The 18,473-nt window shown below is 54.8% G+C and overlaps 5 protein-coding genes across 5 annotated transcripts; all 5 read right to left on the reverse strand.

Moving 5' to 3' along the window:
- Positions 1-1,009: 1,009 nt before the first annotated feature.
- Positions 1,010-2,500, reverse strand: LMXM_36_1920 (conserved hypothetical protein; the record flags this gene model as incomplete). The annotated part of the gene is made up of 1 exon (XM_003874490.1): positions 1,010-2,500. The coding sequence occupies one exon, from the start codon at positions 2,498-2,500 to the stop codon at positions 1,010-1,012; it is 1,491 nt and encodes a 496-aa protein (XP_003874539.1).
- A 1,463-nt stretch (positions 2,501-3,963) lies between these two features.
- Positions 3,964-4,242, reverse strand: LMXM_36_1925 (60S ribosomal protein L37a; the record flags this gene model as incomplete). The annotated part of the gene is made up of 1 exon (XM_003874491.1): positions 3,964-4,242. The coding sequence occupies one exon, from the start codon at positions 4,240-4,242 to the stop codon at positions 3,964-3,966; it is 279 nt and encodes a 92-aa protein (XP_003874540.1).
- Positions 4,243-6,724: 2,482 nt separating this feature from the next.
- LMXM_36_1930 (conserved hypothetical protein) lies at positions 6,725-7,624 on the reverse strand (the record flags this gene model as incomplete). Its single annotated transcript, XM_003874492.1, has 1 exon — positions 6,725-7,624. The coding sequence occupies one exon, from the start codon at positions 7,622-7,624 to the stop codon at positions 6,725-6,727; it is 900 nt and encodes a 299-aa protein (XP_003874541.1).
- A 4,034-nt stretch (positions 7,625-11,658) lies between these two features.
- On the reverse strand, positions 11,659-13,158 carry LMXM_36_1940 (putative nucleoside transporter 1; the record flags this gene model as incomplete). The annotated part of the gene is made up of 1 exon (XM_003874493.1): positions 11,659-13,158. The coding sequence occupies one exon, from the start codon at positions 13,156-13,158 to the stop codon at positions 11,659-11,661; it is 1,500 nt and encodes a 499-aa protein (XP_003874542.1).
- A 1,050-nt stretch (positions 13,159-14,208) lies between these two features.
- Positions 14,209-17,253, reverse strand: LMXM_36_1950 (putative mismatch repair protein MSH8; the record flags this gene model as incomplete). The annotated part of the gene is made up of 1 exon (XM_003874494.1): positions 14,209-17,253. The coding sequence occupies one exon, from the start codon at positions 17,251-17,253 to the stop codon at positions 14,209-14,211; it is 3,045 nt and encodes a 1,014-aa protein (XP_003874543.1).
- Between the last annotated feature and the right edge of the window lie 1,220 nt (positions 17,254-18,473).

Consider the following 18,473-nt stretch of genomic DNA (forward strand, 5'->3'; position numbering starts at 1 on the left):
GGCGGTGGATCAGGCAGTGCCCGCCGCACTTTTTTTTCGCCACTGCTGCCTCGGTGTGCGGCGGCTCCGGGATGACGCCGTTTTCTGTTGTGTGTTGGGAACCACGCAGGTGTCAACTGGGGAGGAAAGGCGCAAACGAGTGAGTGAAAGCCCGTCGGGAGATGCAGGACACGGGTATCCCAAGAGAGGGGAGGAGAGGTGTGAAGCTCAAGTGAGGAGGGGTGGGGAGGTCAATGAAAAGGTGAAAGGAAGTCGATAGAGCATTGAAGTGGAGCCTATTCTGTTCGCTGTTGTCGCTCTCGTGGAATGGTGGGCGCCATCAACGCAGCAGCGAGTACCGCCTTCGCTGTGTCATCTGAGTCCATGCGTGGGCAACACAAAGACAGCGAACAGAAAAACCTTCAGTGGTTTTCCGCCAGCAGAGCACCAAAAGTGCTGCACTCCGTTGGCCCGGTCCGTCCTGCAGACGCTTCGACCCATGGGGGCATGAAGAGAAAAGGATGAGGGCCCGCGCGGCGCCAAAAACCCCTCCCACCGCCACGCGCCTCTGGGCCCACTTCATTCGGTAACTCGATAAGCCGAAACGAGAGAGAGATCAACAACACAGAAGCAGCAGCTCGACCCAACCATGACCGGCGCGCCCGTGCGTCTTTGGGGAGTTGAAAAGGTAACGGAGGAGATAGCACGCCGCGAAAGAGCACAATAGAAAAATGGCACCAGACGATAGGGATGGAAGTCAGCGGCATACGCCTTGCGCCGCATGCCTACACAGACAAACAACGCCAGTTGCACGAGCGAGAGAGGAAGCCCAGAGAACAACAAGAAAGGAGCAAAGAAAGCGCGCACGGCAAGTTACGTGCAACCCCGCACGCACTAGCCTCAGCGGTAGCAACATTGACCCCCCCCTTCGCGGTGCCCCTTGCTACTCCTCCCAAAGTGCCCACAGACAGGCATGATCACGCATGTATGCCTCTCGGTGCCGTCTGCCGCTCGGCTCCTGGTACTCGCACTAGCGGCTTTGGCCCGACACCATCGCGCGCTCCCTCTTCCCCTCCAGTGAAGCCTGTTCGCTCTTGATCATTTGCTTGATCTCTACAATCTTGCTATAGATGTCCCGCCATGACTCACCATGAGAGGCCTCAGTCGCCCACGACTTGAGCTCGCGCACGCAGTCCTCAAACTCTTCCTGGCGCCGCTTCGACTCTACCACGGTGCTCGCAGCCGGGCTAACGTAGGTCAGACGCTGCAGTAATGCTTCGCGAAAGCACTGATAGCCCAGTCGAAGCGACTTGGCCCGCTGCGCAAAGGCGTGCACCTCGCTGGGCAACTCGGCAAACTCACCTGAGAGCGTGTGAAGCACCGCCTGGCATTCTTTATGAGCCGAGTCGAGCTCGACGACCTCGTCCTGCTGGCTGCGCTGCGCCGCTAGGTAGCGCTCGAGGTCCTGCAGGAACTTCGCGGCATGTTCCGGGTAGCTCGAGTACTTCTCCACCTCCACATCGAGAGGTGACTTGGGGTGGATCTCGAATAGCGTCTTCGACAGCCGCTCCAGGGTCGACACCTGCAGGTAGAGCCACACCTCCTCCGCCTCTAACAGTGCCTTCTGCACGGGAATCAAGTTTGCCTGCACGTACTCTTGCACGCTATTGAACAACACGGCAAAGTTGTTCGACATGGTGGGGTAGTTGTCGGCCAGTGTGGCGCAGTACTCTTGTACGTGGTCGGGCGCCTGCATCGCCTCCAGGTTCGTCAGCTGCTGTCGGCACCACACCGTTAGCTTGGCGCACTCGGCGTAGAACACCTTCAGCTTTTCGTCCCGCGCCTCGCGCATGGCATCGCCGCGGCGAATGTGATCGCCGGCCTCGGTCGCCAGATTCATGACCTCCAGAAACAGCGCCTCGTCCTCATCCAGGTACGTCTTCGCCGAGAGCTGCAACTGAGTCGTCTTGGTGCGAAGTGACTGCAGCATGCGCTCCAGCACGCCCTTCTTCACATCCCATGACTTGGGATCGGTGAACCGCTTGTCCTGCCGACTTAGCCGATCGTCGCGGATGTCCTCGAGTTTCTTCGTCAGCACCGCCTTGAATACGGTGCGCGCGAGAGAGAGGTGGTCGTGCAGCTCTGACAGCTCCTTGGCGTAGGCAACAAATGCTTCAACCTCAGCATCACTGCTGGTAGCGCTGAGTTTGCTGCGGTGGCCGTCCTCTGTCGACTGCAGACGCGCCTTCTCTGCCCGCAAAGCGGCCACCTCTCTCTCCGCATCTTCTGCGCGGGCGATAGCGCTTTTCACTTCGACTATGCTGCCTTCAGGCGAGAACAGCTTCTCCATGCCGAGCGCAAACAAGTCACTCGTCTCTTTGAGAGCGTTGGCGGTTTCGCTCTTGGTGAGGGTGGTGTCCCTCTCCTCTATTTCCTTTGCTGCATCGTAGGACTTGCGCAAGTCATCACGCAGCTGGGCAAGGGAGTCGAAGGCGCCGTAGCCGACACTTGTGGGCTGCATTTTCCCCGAGTTGCACTCGCTCGCTCGCTCTATCTCCTTGAAAGTATTTCTCCTCTTCTGTTGTTAGTGCGTAAAGCTTCTCAGCGCGCGCTCCCAATTCTAAACATCTAAGGAGCAGAGAAGCACGAATCCGATGAAGGAATGGCAGGTGGCAGGGGAAAGAGAGACAAGGAGGCGACAAAGGACGTTATCACAGCAATCTGCGTAGCCCAAAGGAGCAGCAGTGCGTGGTTTGTTTTATTTTGCTTGTGTGTACGTGAGTTGGACTGCCTCTGTGACCGGAGGAGGGGGAGGAGGGGGGTAACCTTCGGTCGTGACTGACCGGGAGGGGTGCAATGCGTATCTATTCGAGCAAGAACACCTGCTGCCACGTCCTTGTCGGATACAATGATCAGTTGCCGTGAGGCTCCCCCAAGCTCGTTCACGGTGCAGCAGAGAAGCGAGCTGCGACTTGGATAGCTGGGACAAGGGCGTTAACCGAGGTCGGGCAAAGCGACAAGACACGAAGTGCGTGGGAAAGTGTGCAGAAAAGAAAGAGGCAAAACGATGAACACAAACACACACAGGCAACGCTCGTTACAGGCAGTTGGCCAGAAGGCACAAGAAAAATATATGTTTCAATGCACCAACGACTGCACGAGAGTCCAACGCACGCACAGGCGTAGCGACAATATCAGGGGAAAGAGGAAAGGGAGATTGAAGCGGGAGAACAGGTGGCAGCAGACTGGCACAACAGCTTATTCGGTCGGATGCGCTGCACGCTACATTGCATGCGCACCCTTTAGTGGTCCACGCGTGTCACACGCTTGACGGCTCCTTTCTTCTGCGCTCTCCGACTTACAGCGGGGATAGAGAGAGACACGCAGGTAGGTTGTGCAAGAGCAGCGGCGACGTGAAACCACGGCACACACGTGAGCTGCAGCGTAGACTTCATAAACGCGCCGCGAAGGCAGCAATGAGGGGAGCCTAGAGGCATAGCCACCATGGCTCACATCTGCGCTTACCCCCGCCCGTTCTGCCTGCGAAGCTCCTTCACCTGCCAAGGGTATATCTCAGAGAACACATCAAGGTGTGCGTGCGTGCGTGTGTGTGTGTTCGTTGGTCACGGCGTTGGCGTCGTTTTTCCTGCTCTTTTCACCTCGTCGAAGAGAGAACAAAACAAAAGGATAAAAAAGACGCGTACCATTGCGCCCGCACTGCACATGGAGGGGACACCTTCCAAGCAGCTGGTGGCAAAGCAGAGCGAGAGCAAGAGGGGAGAGGACCTGAGAACAGAAAAGGGTTGTGTGTGTGAGAGAGAGAACACGTGATACGTAAAGCATACACGCACACAGACGTACACAACACCGATCCCTTCTCACGCCGCGCTCGCGCCACCACCACCGCTAACACCAACATTGCGCAGGATGATTCCACCAGCCTCGTGTCTTCCGTGGTTGCACGTTTATCGTCCCACAGCTGGCTTAGATCTTGGCCAGCTCGCGCAGACGGCGGACCGTGGAGCGGACGGTGCTGTTGTTCGGCGTGCTCAGGGTGTACGCACCACCGGCGACGGTCTTGCTGCAGCCGTCGCAACGCCAGATGCCGACAGCCTTGCGGCGGAACGCGAACTTACCGCAGAAGGAGCAGAAGTGCTTGGCATGCTGAGACACCTCAAGCTTCTTCGCGCGCTTACGCGGGTTTGCGCCGTAACGGGTGCCGTAGCGGCCCATCACCCCCATCTTCACTGTGCGCTTCGCCATGGCTAGAACGAGAAACGGCTATGCAGCCAGCGATGAGCGCATGGAGAAATGAAGCGTTATGTTATCGTGTCGCCAATGAGGGCGGTTCGATCACGCGTCAATGAGCACGACCCCCACACACGTATATATACAAACGCATCACGTGCACATGCGTGTGTGTGTGTGTGTGTGTGTCGTGAAGGGCATCAAGAGAGAACAACGTAACCAGGGAGAAAAAAGAGGTTAGGAGTGTGAGAGCAGATACGAGGTGGGCGGGCAAGAAAAAAGAGATGAAAGCGCCATGCTCAAAGCACGAGGTGAGAGCAGAACTGCGCAGCGAAGTCGCGGTGCACGTGCACTCATAGAGAACTACATACAAGAGCGATAGGAAACAAACATGACCTCTCTTGCTGCCTTCGTTTCTTTTTTTTTTCGGGTGCTCCTGCCACCGCTCGGGGTGTGCTCGTCCCAATGTGTGCACTCACCAAAAGAACGACCTCGCCTCACATCGGGCAAGGTAGAAGCACGAATAGAGAGAGACGCACGCCAGTCCGATATATTTCGAAGCGCTGTTCCGTCCTCTCTTCAAAACTTCCGAGACGCACCACAGTAATCTGCATGCGTGCACGCGCCATCCTATCTGAGTTTCTTCACTTTGTTTGGCTGATGGCATCTTGGTGTTGGTATGTGTGCATCCTTGAAGAAAGAGGCGGGAGAGCCTCAGGCGGCACCCAAACCACATCAACTTCGTCGCCGCGCTCAGCTCCTCATCAGACGACTCGCTCACAGCAATGCGCAAGGCGAGGCGGCGGCATCTTCACGCAGACAGAAGCACAACCTCTCTGCCGTCTCAGCAGCTACACGTCCGCCAGAAAATCCCTGAAGAGACAATGACGAGAGTCTTTTGCGCAAAAGGGTAGGCAATATCAACGCAACCGTGGGTGTGTGCGGTTGAGTGAGTGAGTGAGGGGGCGACACTGTCTTCGTTTTTGTTTCGCTTCTTTCGTTTGCACGGAATGGGAACGTGTGAAGCAGAACAGCGCAAGAGAGCCGGAAAGAGGGAAGCGAAGACCCGATAATGGCAAAGGTAGCAGGGTCGCTACACAACGTCATGCACAAAGCCGGGTGCATTCAACGACACAAGCGCACACACACACATTGGATGCTCCCTGCTGAGATGAAAAAAAAAGCAGCAGCTTCTGCAGCTGCAGCTACGGTGAAGAGGGAAGCGTGGGGACACCACAATAAATGAGAGCATTGAGGTAGGACAAAACGAGAAAGCACAAAAAGCACGTCGCACATCAGCCACTCGACCTAACCTCTCTCACTACCCACCATGAACAAGGCCTCGAAAGCAAAAGAGGAGATGTGCCGGTGCCATTTGGTGGCCAATGTCGTGTGTCTGCCTCATGCGGTGGAGTCGACAAACAGCTTGAAGGAGAGCCAGAAAAAAAAGAAAAGAAAACATTGGAAAGACAAGGGGAAAAGACACACGTGAGTCCCAATTCCGCGAAAAAAAACGGCGAAGTTGGCCTCCTCCGCCTTTTCATGGCACTCAGCGGCAGCAACAACGGTGGCAGCAGAAAAGCAGCACAGAAAAATAAGAATCACTACGAGGGTAACACCAAACTCCCATCCACCGCCTCTCCTTTCCTCTCTTTCTTGTTTGTTCGATTCTCCCACATCGTTCAAACTGTCCATCTCTCATCCACCACCACCCTCCTCATCCTCCCTGTTTCTCTCTCGTCGGCACATCTCAAGGCACACGCTCAAACATGTCGGGCCGCACCTCCAGAGTCACGAACAGACGAGCTGAGGGCCAGCATGCAGCGCCCGACGAGAGAAGAGAGCAACAGGGTAGGTGGGCTCGGGGGGCTGTGGGTAGACGTGGGAGAAGGAAACATCGAAGAGGATGTCTGTGTCAAGACACAGAACTGATCTATGAAACGAATACACACGAAGAGAGAGAGAGACAGGAATGAAAATAGACGCCGGCCTTTCGTGTCCGTGGAGGCATCCTGCTCATACACCCCACGGGTCAGTGAAAAGGGCGAGCGCATGAGAGAGGAATATGTCGGCGGCCAGTCAGTGACTTCCTCACTCAGAACCCAAACACACACACACGCACGCCGTGACCCTACCAAAAACAGACATTAGAGGTCACATAGAGCCTCACGCTTTGCTGCTTGTCCACTCTCACCCTTTAGACAACCTACATTTTCGATTATCCAGCACAGTGGTGGGCCTCTTTATGCGGTATCTGTCCTCCTCCTCCTCTCTCCCTCGTCTCCTCCTTTGTCCCGAACCGCCAACGAGAGAGAAGACTCGGTCACGTGCCTCCGTGTTTTATGTTCCTTCAGCCGCGCACGTGGCGTACTCTTCGTTTTGTGTGCTTTTCGCCCGCCGTCAGGACAAAAAAAGGAAGAAGGGGGGAGGCGAAGAAAGAAAACAGGAGATGAGGACAAGAGAGATGCACACATGCCAAAACACACAGCACACGTGTCTACACGTACGCCAAAAGCTGGATCAAAATGAAGACGAGAAAGAGGCTAAGGATCAAGTGGCGCACAACGGTTGGCGGCGAAACATCGTTGTTAGGGTCTTCCATCGAGGAAGCTGCAGAGGCTGGGTGCGCGGCGGCTGGTGGTGTCCGTGCCCGGGTCGACCTGTCCGTTGCCGCCTCGTGCTCTTCCTGACTCGTGTTCGCCGGCTCCGGGTAACCGCGCAGGCGGTTGTACCAGCGCCCCAGCACCTGCACCCACTCACGCCACGGCGCGTAGTGGTACAGGGTCCAGATCGCCACGACAAGGATGGAGAAAAGCACCCCTGTACCGCCACCGAAGAAAAAGATGCCACTGCCCATGGTCAGCGGCATGCCACCGCGATTTATGTGGACATTTTGGAACTGGTGACGCTGCTGCTGGCGAGGGCGCGGCGGCGCACGATCAGCGTTTGGGCGCGGGTGGTGCTGTTGTTCCGGCTGCTGCTCTTGCGAGGACGCCGGGGCCGCACGTCGTGTGTCGCGAGCGGGGGCAAAACTGTAAGCGCTAGGGCGGCTGAAAAATGCCTCCTGTGCCGGGTCGGAAACGGTCGCAGCGCTCTCTGTGGCGGTTGTCGCGGCTGCAGTTGTCGTTGCTGATGCGGAGACAGTACTTTGGCCACTGCCCTCCTTTGTCGCCGGCTGTCGGCCCTTGCCGTACAAGGGAATGATATCACCAGCCATCCGCTCATCGGCCCGGCCTTTGCAAACCGGACACTCTGGCGCGCCAGCCGCGCTGTGCAGCCAGTGATCGAGGCATTCCCAGCAAAAGAGGTGGCCGCAGCGGGTGACGACTGGCTCTGTGGCGGTATCGAAGCAGATAGCGCACGAGAAGTCCACCGCAGGAGCGCTGGTCGACGTCATCGTTTTTCAACCGGCACAGGAGGGAGTTGGTGCGCTCAGAGACGCGTGTGTGGGAGGGCCGTCTCTCGACCAGTCGAGTGAGAGAGAGTTGTGCGCCAACTCGGTTCCTGATGAAGGTAGTTGAAGTGGAGAAGTATAGAACCCTAAACCGAAAGCATAAAGGACAAGAGAAGTCCACACGCAACGCCAAACTTCGGCCTCTTCCGATCCACGTTACTCCAAAAGAAACGAAAAGCAATAACTCCGCTTCTCTGCACTGGCGGGAAAAGGCGACAAAGTAAGAGGGAAAATGCGGGAAAAATGATGATGCAGCCACATCAAGGCACAGCGTCCCAGAGCAAGGGAATGACGGCAACGAAGATGAGCAGCGGTGAAAGCAAACACCAGACACAGCACACACAACGCCTTTTTGTGGGGGGCCGATGCTGAGAACGTTGAATCCAAAGCGCGTGTAACTCTGTGATGGTGGGGCTCCTTCGGAGTTGCGGGGAACACAATGAGCACGCGAGAGGGGTAAGTAAGAGGTAACAAAGAAAAGACCAAGGTAGAAGAACCCTGAAAGAGGAAGACGAAACCCAACAATGATATGTCGTTTGAGAACAGTAAACGGGACGCACACAAAGAGGGGAGAAATGAAGCAGCAGCTGTCAAAAGGAAAAAAGCGTTGCTTCAGCTTGTGTGGGTGGGTGGGTGGGGGAGGGGGTCAGTGCAGGCCGTGAAATATAAGGTCTGCTGTAGGGATAGCGGCGAGATAGCAAATGCCGGGCAGTCCAGAATGGCGTTCGTTTTTCTTTGTTCTTGCTGTGTGTTTTCTTGTTGGATTTTTTTTTCGTTAGCCGTTTTGAGTCTGCGAGAGAGAGGCAGATGGAGAGCAGAGAGACGAATAAAAACGGAAGAAGGGAGACAGACTGGTGTAACAGCCCTGCTCGGTACTGGCCGCGGTAGCAACGTTGACGGAGAAATAGGCAACGACAAACGGCACACACAGAAAGGCAGCAGGCGGAAAGGAGGCAAGAGGCGATGAGGCACAGGAGGGAGTGTAACAGTGCGGTAGCCCTTGCGGCGCTGCCTTTGAAGATCACTCGAGAGAGAGACCGACGGAGAGCGTGAACGAGGAAGCCTGGGATGGGAGAGGAAGGAGTTGGAGAGGAGAAAACACGTCACTGTTCCTTTTCGGCTCTTCCTGTCTCAGGAGTGGTGAAAGACCGTGCATGGGTGGCAGAGATGAAAGGTAGATGGCACGCTCAGCTTTTTTTTCCTTTGGGGTGGGGAGAAAACTTTGCGGTCAATCATGCAGCGATGTTTCGACGGGTGGTGAATGTATGCGTAGACTCGAACAACGGCGTGGAGGCGGAGACGAGACGGTGTTGAAAAAGAATAGCACCACATCCACAGCATCACCGCCGCACAGACCTCAAATCAGAGGTAGCAGAGGAAACGAGAAGTAAGAATACTAGACAGCCGAGGTGCCTTCTTCAGACCTGATTGGCCCATACTCTTCCAGCGTCGCGCCTCGACCGCTTTATCGAGCACACACACTGAAGACGCCACCGTTGTCAAGCACAACGCTGGTTGTGTCACATGCGAAAAGGGAGAAACGGCAGTAGCCCGACGCGCAAGGGTGTCGTACACCCTCCCTGCCTAACCCCCACACCTAGCCATTTCTCATCCTATCACTTGTTTTATTCGCTTCTTAGCCAAGGACAGGCCCAGATCACTGCGCCGCGCGCCGCGTAACGGCAACGAAGCGCCTTCGACACAGCACTGGTATAGCAAATGAGGCACTTACTCGCACGGACTCGGTGGATCGCACACCATCCCAGCACCGACGAAGGGCCCAGGCACCCTCCTGTCGAGCCTCTCGCGTGGCAGCGTCGCTGAAGGGGTGGTTCACTGCCTGTCCCCCTGTCCGGTGTGCTCGGCGCAACTTGCCGCACCCTGCGCGGCGACGGCGGCGTCGAGCCGGACCACTCACTCACGTTGTCATCCTCTACCGCCACCGCTGGACGAAGCGCGGGGATGCAGCCCGCAGACGTGCGGAAGTGCAGCGTGTCATCATCTGAGTTGCTGCCAGGGGAGCCTGACGTCCGGCTCGGGTACAGCACAGATTCCGTCAGGTGTGCGTTGTACGACTCGTGCAGGCCACTCCAACACAACGTCATCCAGGACATGAACGCCGATATCACTAGCGCTACACACCACACGGACTTGACTACGTCGTAGGTGCTTGACAGTTTCACCACCAGAGGTGGCTCGGCATTGGCAGGGGATAGAGGGGGGGGGGCTTGACTTGCCCACGGAGCGGATACTAGAGCCTGACACTGCGCTGCGGTGTCCTCCCCCTCCCGTCATCAGGGAGGGGAACAAGACGGAGCACCCTAAGTAAAAATGTGTATGGAGGGAGAGGTGATGAGAGAGGAAACCGGCTGCCCCAACACACAGCACGTATTCTGTGGCGCAGCTGCGCACGCGGACACGGCCAGGCAGCACCTGTTCCTCCCACCTGCGCCGCGTCGACGGCTCGAGTAGTCCTGCGCGTTCTTGTTAACGCGTGCTCTCGTCATCGTTCTCGAATAGCGAAGCGCAGAGATGAAAGATGCTTGAGATAGGTGAAACAAAGCCGGAAAGGGGAAAAGATGGGATGAAGCGAGTCAATGTGACGCAAAGAGAGCACAACGCGCGGGAGGAATGCAGAAGTGCGCCACAGGAGGAGAGTGAGCGCCGGCATTTACGTGCACATAACATGAGAGCGGAGGGAGGCGAACACTCCTCAGGTTGCCGAGCACGTCTCAAGCAGTGAGCCTTCTCATCAGCGCTCGGTCGTCTTCGGCGTTGCCTTTATTTCTGAATCATCTTGACTGATTTTTTTACCATTTTTCATATATTTAGGTCAACTAAAAGAAGAAAAAAGAAAGTGAAGCATGTCAGTGGGGGTGCTCTCTCGTCGGGTAACTTCTGTCTGTGTGTGCCGATTCGCGCGCGGGTACTGGAGCTGCCTCGTCTGCACAGGGTCATTGGGTCACTCCCTTCACCCCGTCGTTACCCCCCCCCTCCTCGCGCGTCGGTACACACAGCGCGACCATAGCCGGAGGTTGTGGAGAGATGCGTGCAGCCAACCACTAATTATCCACTCCCCGCCGCTTCTCCCTCATCGTTCAACAGGAGAAGGAAAAGCGCGGGAGATCAGAGAGGCAAGTGAAGAAGCAAGGATGAGCGCTGGCTCATACACGAAAAAAAAGACACCGACAGGTTCTTTTTCGCATAATCAGCGGTGCACCTCCCACACAATACATGCAAGCATACGGCAGAGGACAGGAAAGCACACTAGAAGCCTGAAGATTAAACACGAATAGATCAACGCCAGCAGCACACGCGCAAAGAAAAAAAGTTAGGGAGGGAAAGGGGGGAGCAAACAAAAAAAAAAGACGAGTGCAAACGAAAAAAAATCAGAGATAAACTTTTTTTTATACGTGGCCATTCTCTGCCATACATGAGTTCAACTAAAACCCACCCGATCTGCCACAGGCACATCGCGTGGTGCGAAACAGACACGCGCCACAGCGGTGCTGAATCAACCACTGGAGCATTCTTACAACCTCAAACACTACGTACCCCTCACTTCGCACGCCAGCACGTGGTGCATCCCTCGGGGTGACTCGGACTCCTCCACCAGTATGCAGAGAGGGACGAGTGAAATACTTTTGAGTCAAACTGACACTCTGCCTAACATATGGATGGTACAGACATGTTCACACTGTCGCAGGTCGCTCCGACGCCACGCCATCCAGGACCTGAAAGCAGACATTAGTAGCAATACATTGCCCTGACCTCCCTGTATCGTAGGTGTTTGATTCTCTGAACACCAGCAGTGGTTCGGCAATGGCTGGGGTTAGGGGGGCTACCTGTCTTCTTCCCACAGGGCAGGGGTACGGGACTCTGATACCATGGCACTGGAGTCTCCGTCCTCATAAAACTCGGTGGGAGTAGACGAAACAAAGAGAGAGGGCAGAAGCTCCACTGTGGGAACGTGGTATTTAGTAGGTCAGGGTAATGGCAAGAGACATGTTGGAGCCGAAGCACAGACCCAGCATCAGAGCAATACCCGACAGCATGGCAGCCACAGAGCGCTCGCCGGCGTAGTGCAGCGTCGGCGTGCGCGGGCAGTGAATGCACGACATCGTACCGAAGTAGCCGTTAGTCAGCCCGAACACGAAGATAAGGATATACGGCAGAGCGACACCGGGGATGATGCCGCGCACGCACAGCACGAGCAGCGGAACGACAGCGAGACGGCCAAAAGTGCCACCAATGACGGCCTTCGGCGACGGACGCAGCACACGGATCATCAGGAGAACTCGCGCCACAAAGTCGCCCGCATTGAACAGTAACACAATGATAGTCATGTACCAGCCGCTGCGCGCCGGCACCAAGAAGAACACGCCAGGGAAGAGCAGCAGAGTCATGAAAAAGATGGTGAAGGCGCACAGGAGCATCGGGTAAATGCGCTTGAACACAGACCACACGGAGGCGCGAAGCATCTGCTCTGTCGACGTTATGTTCTTCGTCTGATCCAGGTCCACCATCCGATCAGCATCGCCAGTCGCCTGGAGCACCGCGCCGCTCTTGGCAGCGAGCACCTCAGCGTTCACCGCGCGCACCTCATCCGTCTCCTCCATCTCATCAAGGGTGACCTCCTTGTCTCCCGTCTTGTGTGTCTCCGCGACATCGCCCGTCGCGGGCTCTTTGCTGTCCTGCGACTCCTCCATCTCCACATGGCCACCTCGGCGCAGCGCAGCAGCACGGAACTCAGCAATGTACTTCAGCGCGAACGGGTTGTAGCGCAAAAAGAAGAGCGCCACAATAGCCATCATCTGAATACCGATTCCAATACCGAAGTAGATACGGGAGATGGTGAGCACGTCTTGGAACGTTGACCCCATAGACACCTGCAGGATGATCTGGATGATCGACATGAAGAGTGCAACCACGGTCAAACCCCACTGCGCGCCGTTCATGAACTTGGTCGGGAAGGGGCCGACAAGAGCGTTCGTGCACGAGTCACATAGCGCCTTGGAGAAGCCACCCATCACCGCCACCATCATGATCACTGCAATCGCGCCGTTCTGCGTTGGGATGGTCGCGGCCGGCACGGCGATGATGATCACCAGCTCCACAAATGGGATGCCAAGGCCCAGGAAAAGACGAATGCCGAGCGGAATCGAGCGCATGAACGGAGTCAGTGAAACGATCTCAGTAACGACCTGCATAGCGTACGTGCCGGCATTGTAGAAGGTATTCGCGTGAGTCCAGAACAGCGGCGTCTCCGCAGCCGCATCTGGGTCGCCGGTGGCGAAGATGAAGTACTTGGTGACAAAGTCAGGTGCAGATGTGACAGCGCTCGTCACCATCATGATGGACATGCCGAGCAGCACGAATGTAACGAATGTGTTGAACTCGGCAAGCGTGTGGAAGCCGAAGCGGTACCACGGGAGTCCAGATTTGCCCCCCTCCACTGCAGCAGATTGGCCCGTCATTCTTTCAACTTTAGCTTCGCCCAGTTTTGATCAGTCAGGGTAACTCAGTAAGCCTCTTGAGTACGTTGGTGGGTGCGTGAGAGAAACAGCAAGACTTTGGTTTCTATACGTACTTTTCTCACCTTCTGTACTTTTTTTTTCCTTTCCAGGGATGCTCTTTTTCGATGGTTACTTGACGTGGAAGCTCGGAGTAGATTTTCGTATTAAGGCGTGCCTCGTATTTGTTGAGCTGTATAGCTGATTGGGTCGCGTGGAGTTAGAGGGAGAGCTTAACTTCACGCGTGTACCAGCCAGATGAGCGCAGGGATCGCCGATGATGAAGGAGATGCGGGGAGAGAACGACGTGTTAGGGTGGTGGGAAATAGAGAGATGAAGAGTAGTTCATGGTGCTAAAACATCACTGCAGCCTTTTCTTTTGTTTTTTGCGACTGCGCACGGCAGCATTCTTTGAGCGAATCAACTCACGCACCAGATGGAAACTCGACTTTGCTTCGAGGGTGGAGGGAATGTGCGCTGGTGCTCAAGCATCTTGCGTTTGCGCCTTTCGCTGCGGGCTCTTAGTTCCCTTGCCTCTCACGATGGGAGCGCCACAAGCACGTCGCGTGCATGTCCCCAGCACCCAAGGACGCCGAGAGACCGTTTTGGGGGGCAGCGCATCCTTTTTCTTTCTTTTCGACTCGATTCCCGCAGGAATGCTTGGCGAGCACGATAAACACATCTATGTCTGCACTTCTATGGCAACCTCTAAGGGTCGCATTACGTAAGAGGGTAAAACAGAAGAAAACCAAAGTCAGCAAGGCAAGTAGGGACGCTTGTATCCGTGTGTGCTCCATCTAGTGGGGGAGGGAGGGGAGGGGCATTCTCGGAGCGTATATTCACAACCGCAACACTTTGCTGATGGACTGTGCACTGCTAGCAGCTTAGCGGATGACAAGTTCACTGCAATGCAAGTGTGCAGATAAAGAGACAACCGAAACAGAAAACCAAGGAGAAAGCGTTGTCGTTTGTGTGTGTGTGTGTGTGTGTGTGCTGGTTCCCCTTTTTTTTCTTTCAAGCGCGGATGAACTTTTCGATACCACGCACATCTTCGTGGAAGGCGGTCTCGCGCGACAGCGCCTCTGACTTTGCCTTTGCCAGCTGCACCAACGTGTGTGGGATACCAGCCATCACCGCCACCTCTACGCCGTAGCTGCGGGCGCAGATGCCGCGGACCAGTCGGTACAAAAACACCAAATTTGACACGCACGAGGCCGGTGCACAGCTGCGGCTCGTGTCGTTGGCGTCCTCGTCCGCAAAGGCAGTCGCTGTCTCGGACTTCAGAACAAAATCCATGTACCCCAGCTGTACCACGCGTGTGTGTGCGCCTGTGGGAGTCGGTGTTGCTGTACGTGCCTGCTCCATCGCTAGGGCGTGGTAGTGTGTGGAGAAAATAGTGAGAGGCGCTGCAGGCTTGGCCGTCGTCAAGGCGTGCAGCGTGGCGTATGCGATAGCCATGCCATCGTGCGTCGACGTCCCTCGTCCAAGCTCGTCGACAAGGCACAGACTGCGCGCGCTTGCGCTGTGCAGGATATCGGCGGTCTCGCTGAGCTCCACATATAGCGTGCTTTGGCCTTTGTGCGATGCATCGCGAGCACCAATGCGGGTGAAGACGCGGTCAACGGGGGAGAGTTCCATCCTCGTAGCCAGCACAGGCCCACCTAACTGTGCCAAAAGCACGTTTAAGGCAACGGTGCGCATCAATGTGCTCTTGCCCGCCATATTAGGACCAGTCAGAAGCAAAACGCGCCCTTCAGCATCGTCTAGGCTCACATTGTTCGCTACAGGGTTCTTTCCCGTGAGAAGGGGGTGGATCATGTCCCACCCACGCACCACGGCGACATCACGCTCGTGCGCCGTGCAAAGCCGTGGATAGCACACCGTGGGAAACGCATGATGGAGCTGCGCCAAGCTTAGTAAACAATCAATATACGATAGGGCCCGACTAGCCGAAAAGAGACGCGGAAACTCGTCACAGATGCGGCTCGAAACGCTGCACAGAACGGTAAGCAAAGCCCCGGCTTTCATGGCGGTGGCCTCCTTGTGAGACTCCACGAGAGCTTCAATAGAAGACACGACGTACTTGACGCTCTTCGCGCTCCGCGCTCTTTCTACCATCCCGGCGGGTGTCATCTTTGGCGCATCAGCCACAGCAACCTCAATCAAGAACAAATCTTTCCCTAGATCGGTAAAATGAGCTTGCGCACCTCGAAACACATCTTGTTGTAACTGGCGTCGCACGTCGTGCAGCTTTGACTCGACATGCCTCAGCTTCGTGGTTGCCGCGTCGAACACGCTCGACGTTCCTGGCGAGGGAATCAGCAGGCCACTCTCCTCAGCGGCCTGGCGGTCGAACAAGCCTTCGATGCGCTTGTTGCTGGCTTCAGCAGCAGTAACTTCCTCGAGAAGTTCCCCTAAAAGTGCAGGAATGCCAGTCCCCTGCTCGCACGCGACCTCGCGGCACCGTGCAAAGAACTGCTTGCCCCAGCCTACCATCGCGCTTAGGGCCCGCACCGACGAGAGAATGATGCCAAGGTTCTTCTTGTACTGCACCATGGGATCGACGTACGCGATTTTTTGCGAGTCGTTTTGCCGTATGTCGGACAAACGCGAAAGGAAGCGCTCGAAGTCGACGGACACTACGGACGAGAACAGGGACAGCCCCTCGCTGGAGCGGGATCGCTTCTCCCCAACCTGCTCGCTGACCTCCATGTCCGTTAAAGAGTGCAGCAAATTGTACCGCGTCAAAAACTGCACGGCGTCTTGGCGCGCCGCGATGACCCGCGAGCTGGCGGACGGCCGCAGCAGCCAGGAGCGGAAAAGGCGACGTCCACCGTTTGTGCTGCAGCGATTTAGACACTCATTCAATGAGTGCTTTTCAGAGCCATCATGCAAGTTTGTCAGCACTTCCAAATTGCTCACGGTGGTGGCATCCAGTACCAGACCCTTGTCAAACCGGTGCTCATAATCCATAATGGACGACTTTCCACTAGCTGCCCCATCCAATGTAGCATCCGACGCCGCTGTCTCGGAGTCGGTACCAATCACACCAGACAAGTGTGTTGTGTACTCCGTTGCCGTTGAGAAAATAGCGATGTCACTTGCAAGACAAAGGAATGTGAAGTAGCTCGTCATCACCTGCTCCGCCGTTACCATAGTGGTCATCGACAGAGATGGCAGCGCCCTGCTGGAGATGTGCTCTACAGAGAACCCTTCGCTCTCCGTCCACTTTGTGATTTCGTCGCAGGTGTGCTTGAAAGTCTGCCTCCTTTCAGCATCATTGGAAACCCAATCGCTGCTTGATATGATCACCTCCTTTGGGCTCAACTGTTGCAAGAGAGCGCTCAGTGCACGCAAAGTGGAGTTCTTTAGAGAGCCGTAAACGCCGTTTTCCCTCTTGATGCTGAGGCTCGAGGAAATGGTATCACAACCAGTTTTTGCCTCTCTTTTGCGAGAACCGCATGGGCACCGATACGCGACGCGGCGTGACAGATCAACGGCAAACGCGTCAATCACGAGTTCCCCGTCGCGAAAGACGGGGGCAAGCGACAAAACAAACACCTCCCGGTGATCGGACAGCATTGACGGATCTTTCAAGGTGCCTGGGGTCAACACCTCCACCAGTTCACGAGGAACGACCTTCATCTTCGCTGTTTGCACCTCGCTCTCGCTCTCTTTCATCTGCTCAACACGGCCCACCTTGTACCCGCGAAAAACAAAAAGCCGAGCCCACTCATTGTAGCTTTGTTCGGGAACGCCAGCCAACCTCATTTTGCCGCGATTAGATGTGTCCAAGACCATTTTCAGGCCGAATTCTCGATTCGCTATCACAGCGTCGTAGTCATATAGCTCGTAGAATTTGCCCTTCTTGAAGAAAACCACAACGTTGTAGTGTTTCGACTTGATGTCCCAGTACTGCCTTTCCATGTTGGCCATTGCATCGAGATACTTGTGCGGAATCGATATAGTTGACGGTGGCGCAGTCGGGTCGATCCCTTCCAGGAAGGGATAAGTGAAGCTCACCGAGTTCACATCGACTTGACTATCCACAAACACCATTGGAAAGAGAGATGTGGAAACGAAAATTCTGTTTCTTTACTCGTTTAAGAGGATCAAAATTAGCGCGCCAAAGCACGGCTAGAGACAAAGAGAGGGAATGCAAAGAGATGTGCAAACAGTAAAAGGACTATTTTTCTCAAAGTCTGTGCTTTCAATCCCAGAATATAAGAAGCTCAGATTCCAAGTTTTCCATGTTACTCTACGATCCCTGAAAACGGTGCAGTCACGTTCGCACGCGAATTCGCTACTGTTTTGTATTTGGTGCAACTTTCAAGTAAATCACGGTAGTTGTGCATCAATGAAAGGTGCGATAAGGCTCATACCAAAGCTTGTTTTTTTTTGGTACACAAGCGACGGACTGTGAAAGGCTCTCACAGTAATGTATCAAAAAGTCCGAGATTAAGTGGTTGTTGGTTTTCTAGCAAATAAATTCGCGTAAGGGTGAATTTAAAAGAAAATGAAGAACCAGTCTTCTCTTTTTTTCCGTTTCCTCCTAGCAGAAACAGTGCATGCTCATCCGGTGATAGGCTCCGTGGAAACAGAGAAGAAAAGGGAGAAAAGTAAAGACCCTGAAGAATAAGGAGGTCTTAGAGAACCACACGCACACGCTGATGCATAAATGTGTTTCCAGAGGAGAAACAACCAACCAGAGCACCGACAAAAATCGAGACATCTCAATGCTCGCATATTTTCTGTTCCTCTCGAACCAAGTCACTTACACCGCTACGCTCCAGAGTAGGGAAAAAAGAAGTACACCCTGGCATCGAAAAAACATCAGCAGAAAAATAATGATGGCAATCGGTGAAAGAAACACTTAGCCTCTCAATCGAGTAAACAAAACACTTACTCCTTCAGAGTTAAAAAAAAAACTGATAAGCATGTGAAAATAAGCAGATGGGGCGCTGAATAAAACAGCCATGAAATCTCGCAGCACGGGAAAAAATCAATACAGAATAGGTTGTCAGTCTATCATACTCATGCTCATATCCCAGAGAAACAAACGAGGCCGGCGCATATCGCACGTATTGCGTAGCAGCAAAAATAAACCTTGCTGCGGCTTTTACGCTTTGTGAGCATATATAAATCCAACAATTTCGCAGGCTCATTTTTTGTCTGTCTATGCAGCCTCCAGTGGCATGACCATACCGGCAGTAAACAAAGAAAAAGGCCTCAAGAGATTGTCTTATCGAACGAAAAATCAAAATTAGAAAATAGAGAAA

This window comes from Leishmania mexicana, chromosome 20 (genome assembly GCF_000234665.1).
Source record: "Leishmania mexicana MHOM/GT/2001/U1103 complete genome, chromosome 20".
In the NCBI taxonomy this organism is placed as follows: Eukaryota; Euglenozoa; class Kinetoplastea; order Trypanosomatida; family Trypanosomatidae; genus Leishmania; species Leishmania mexicana.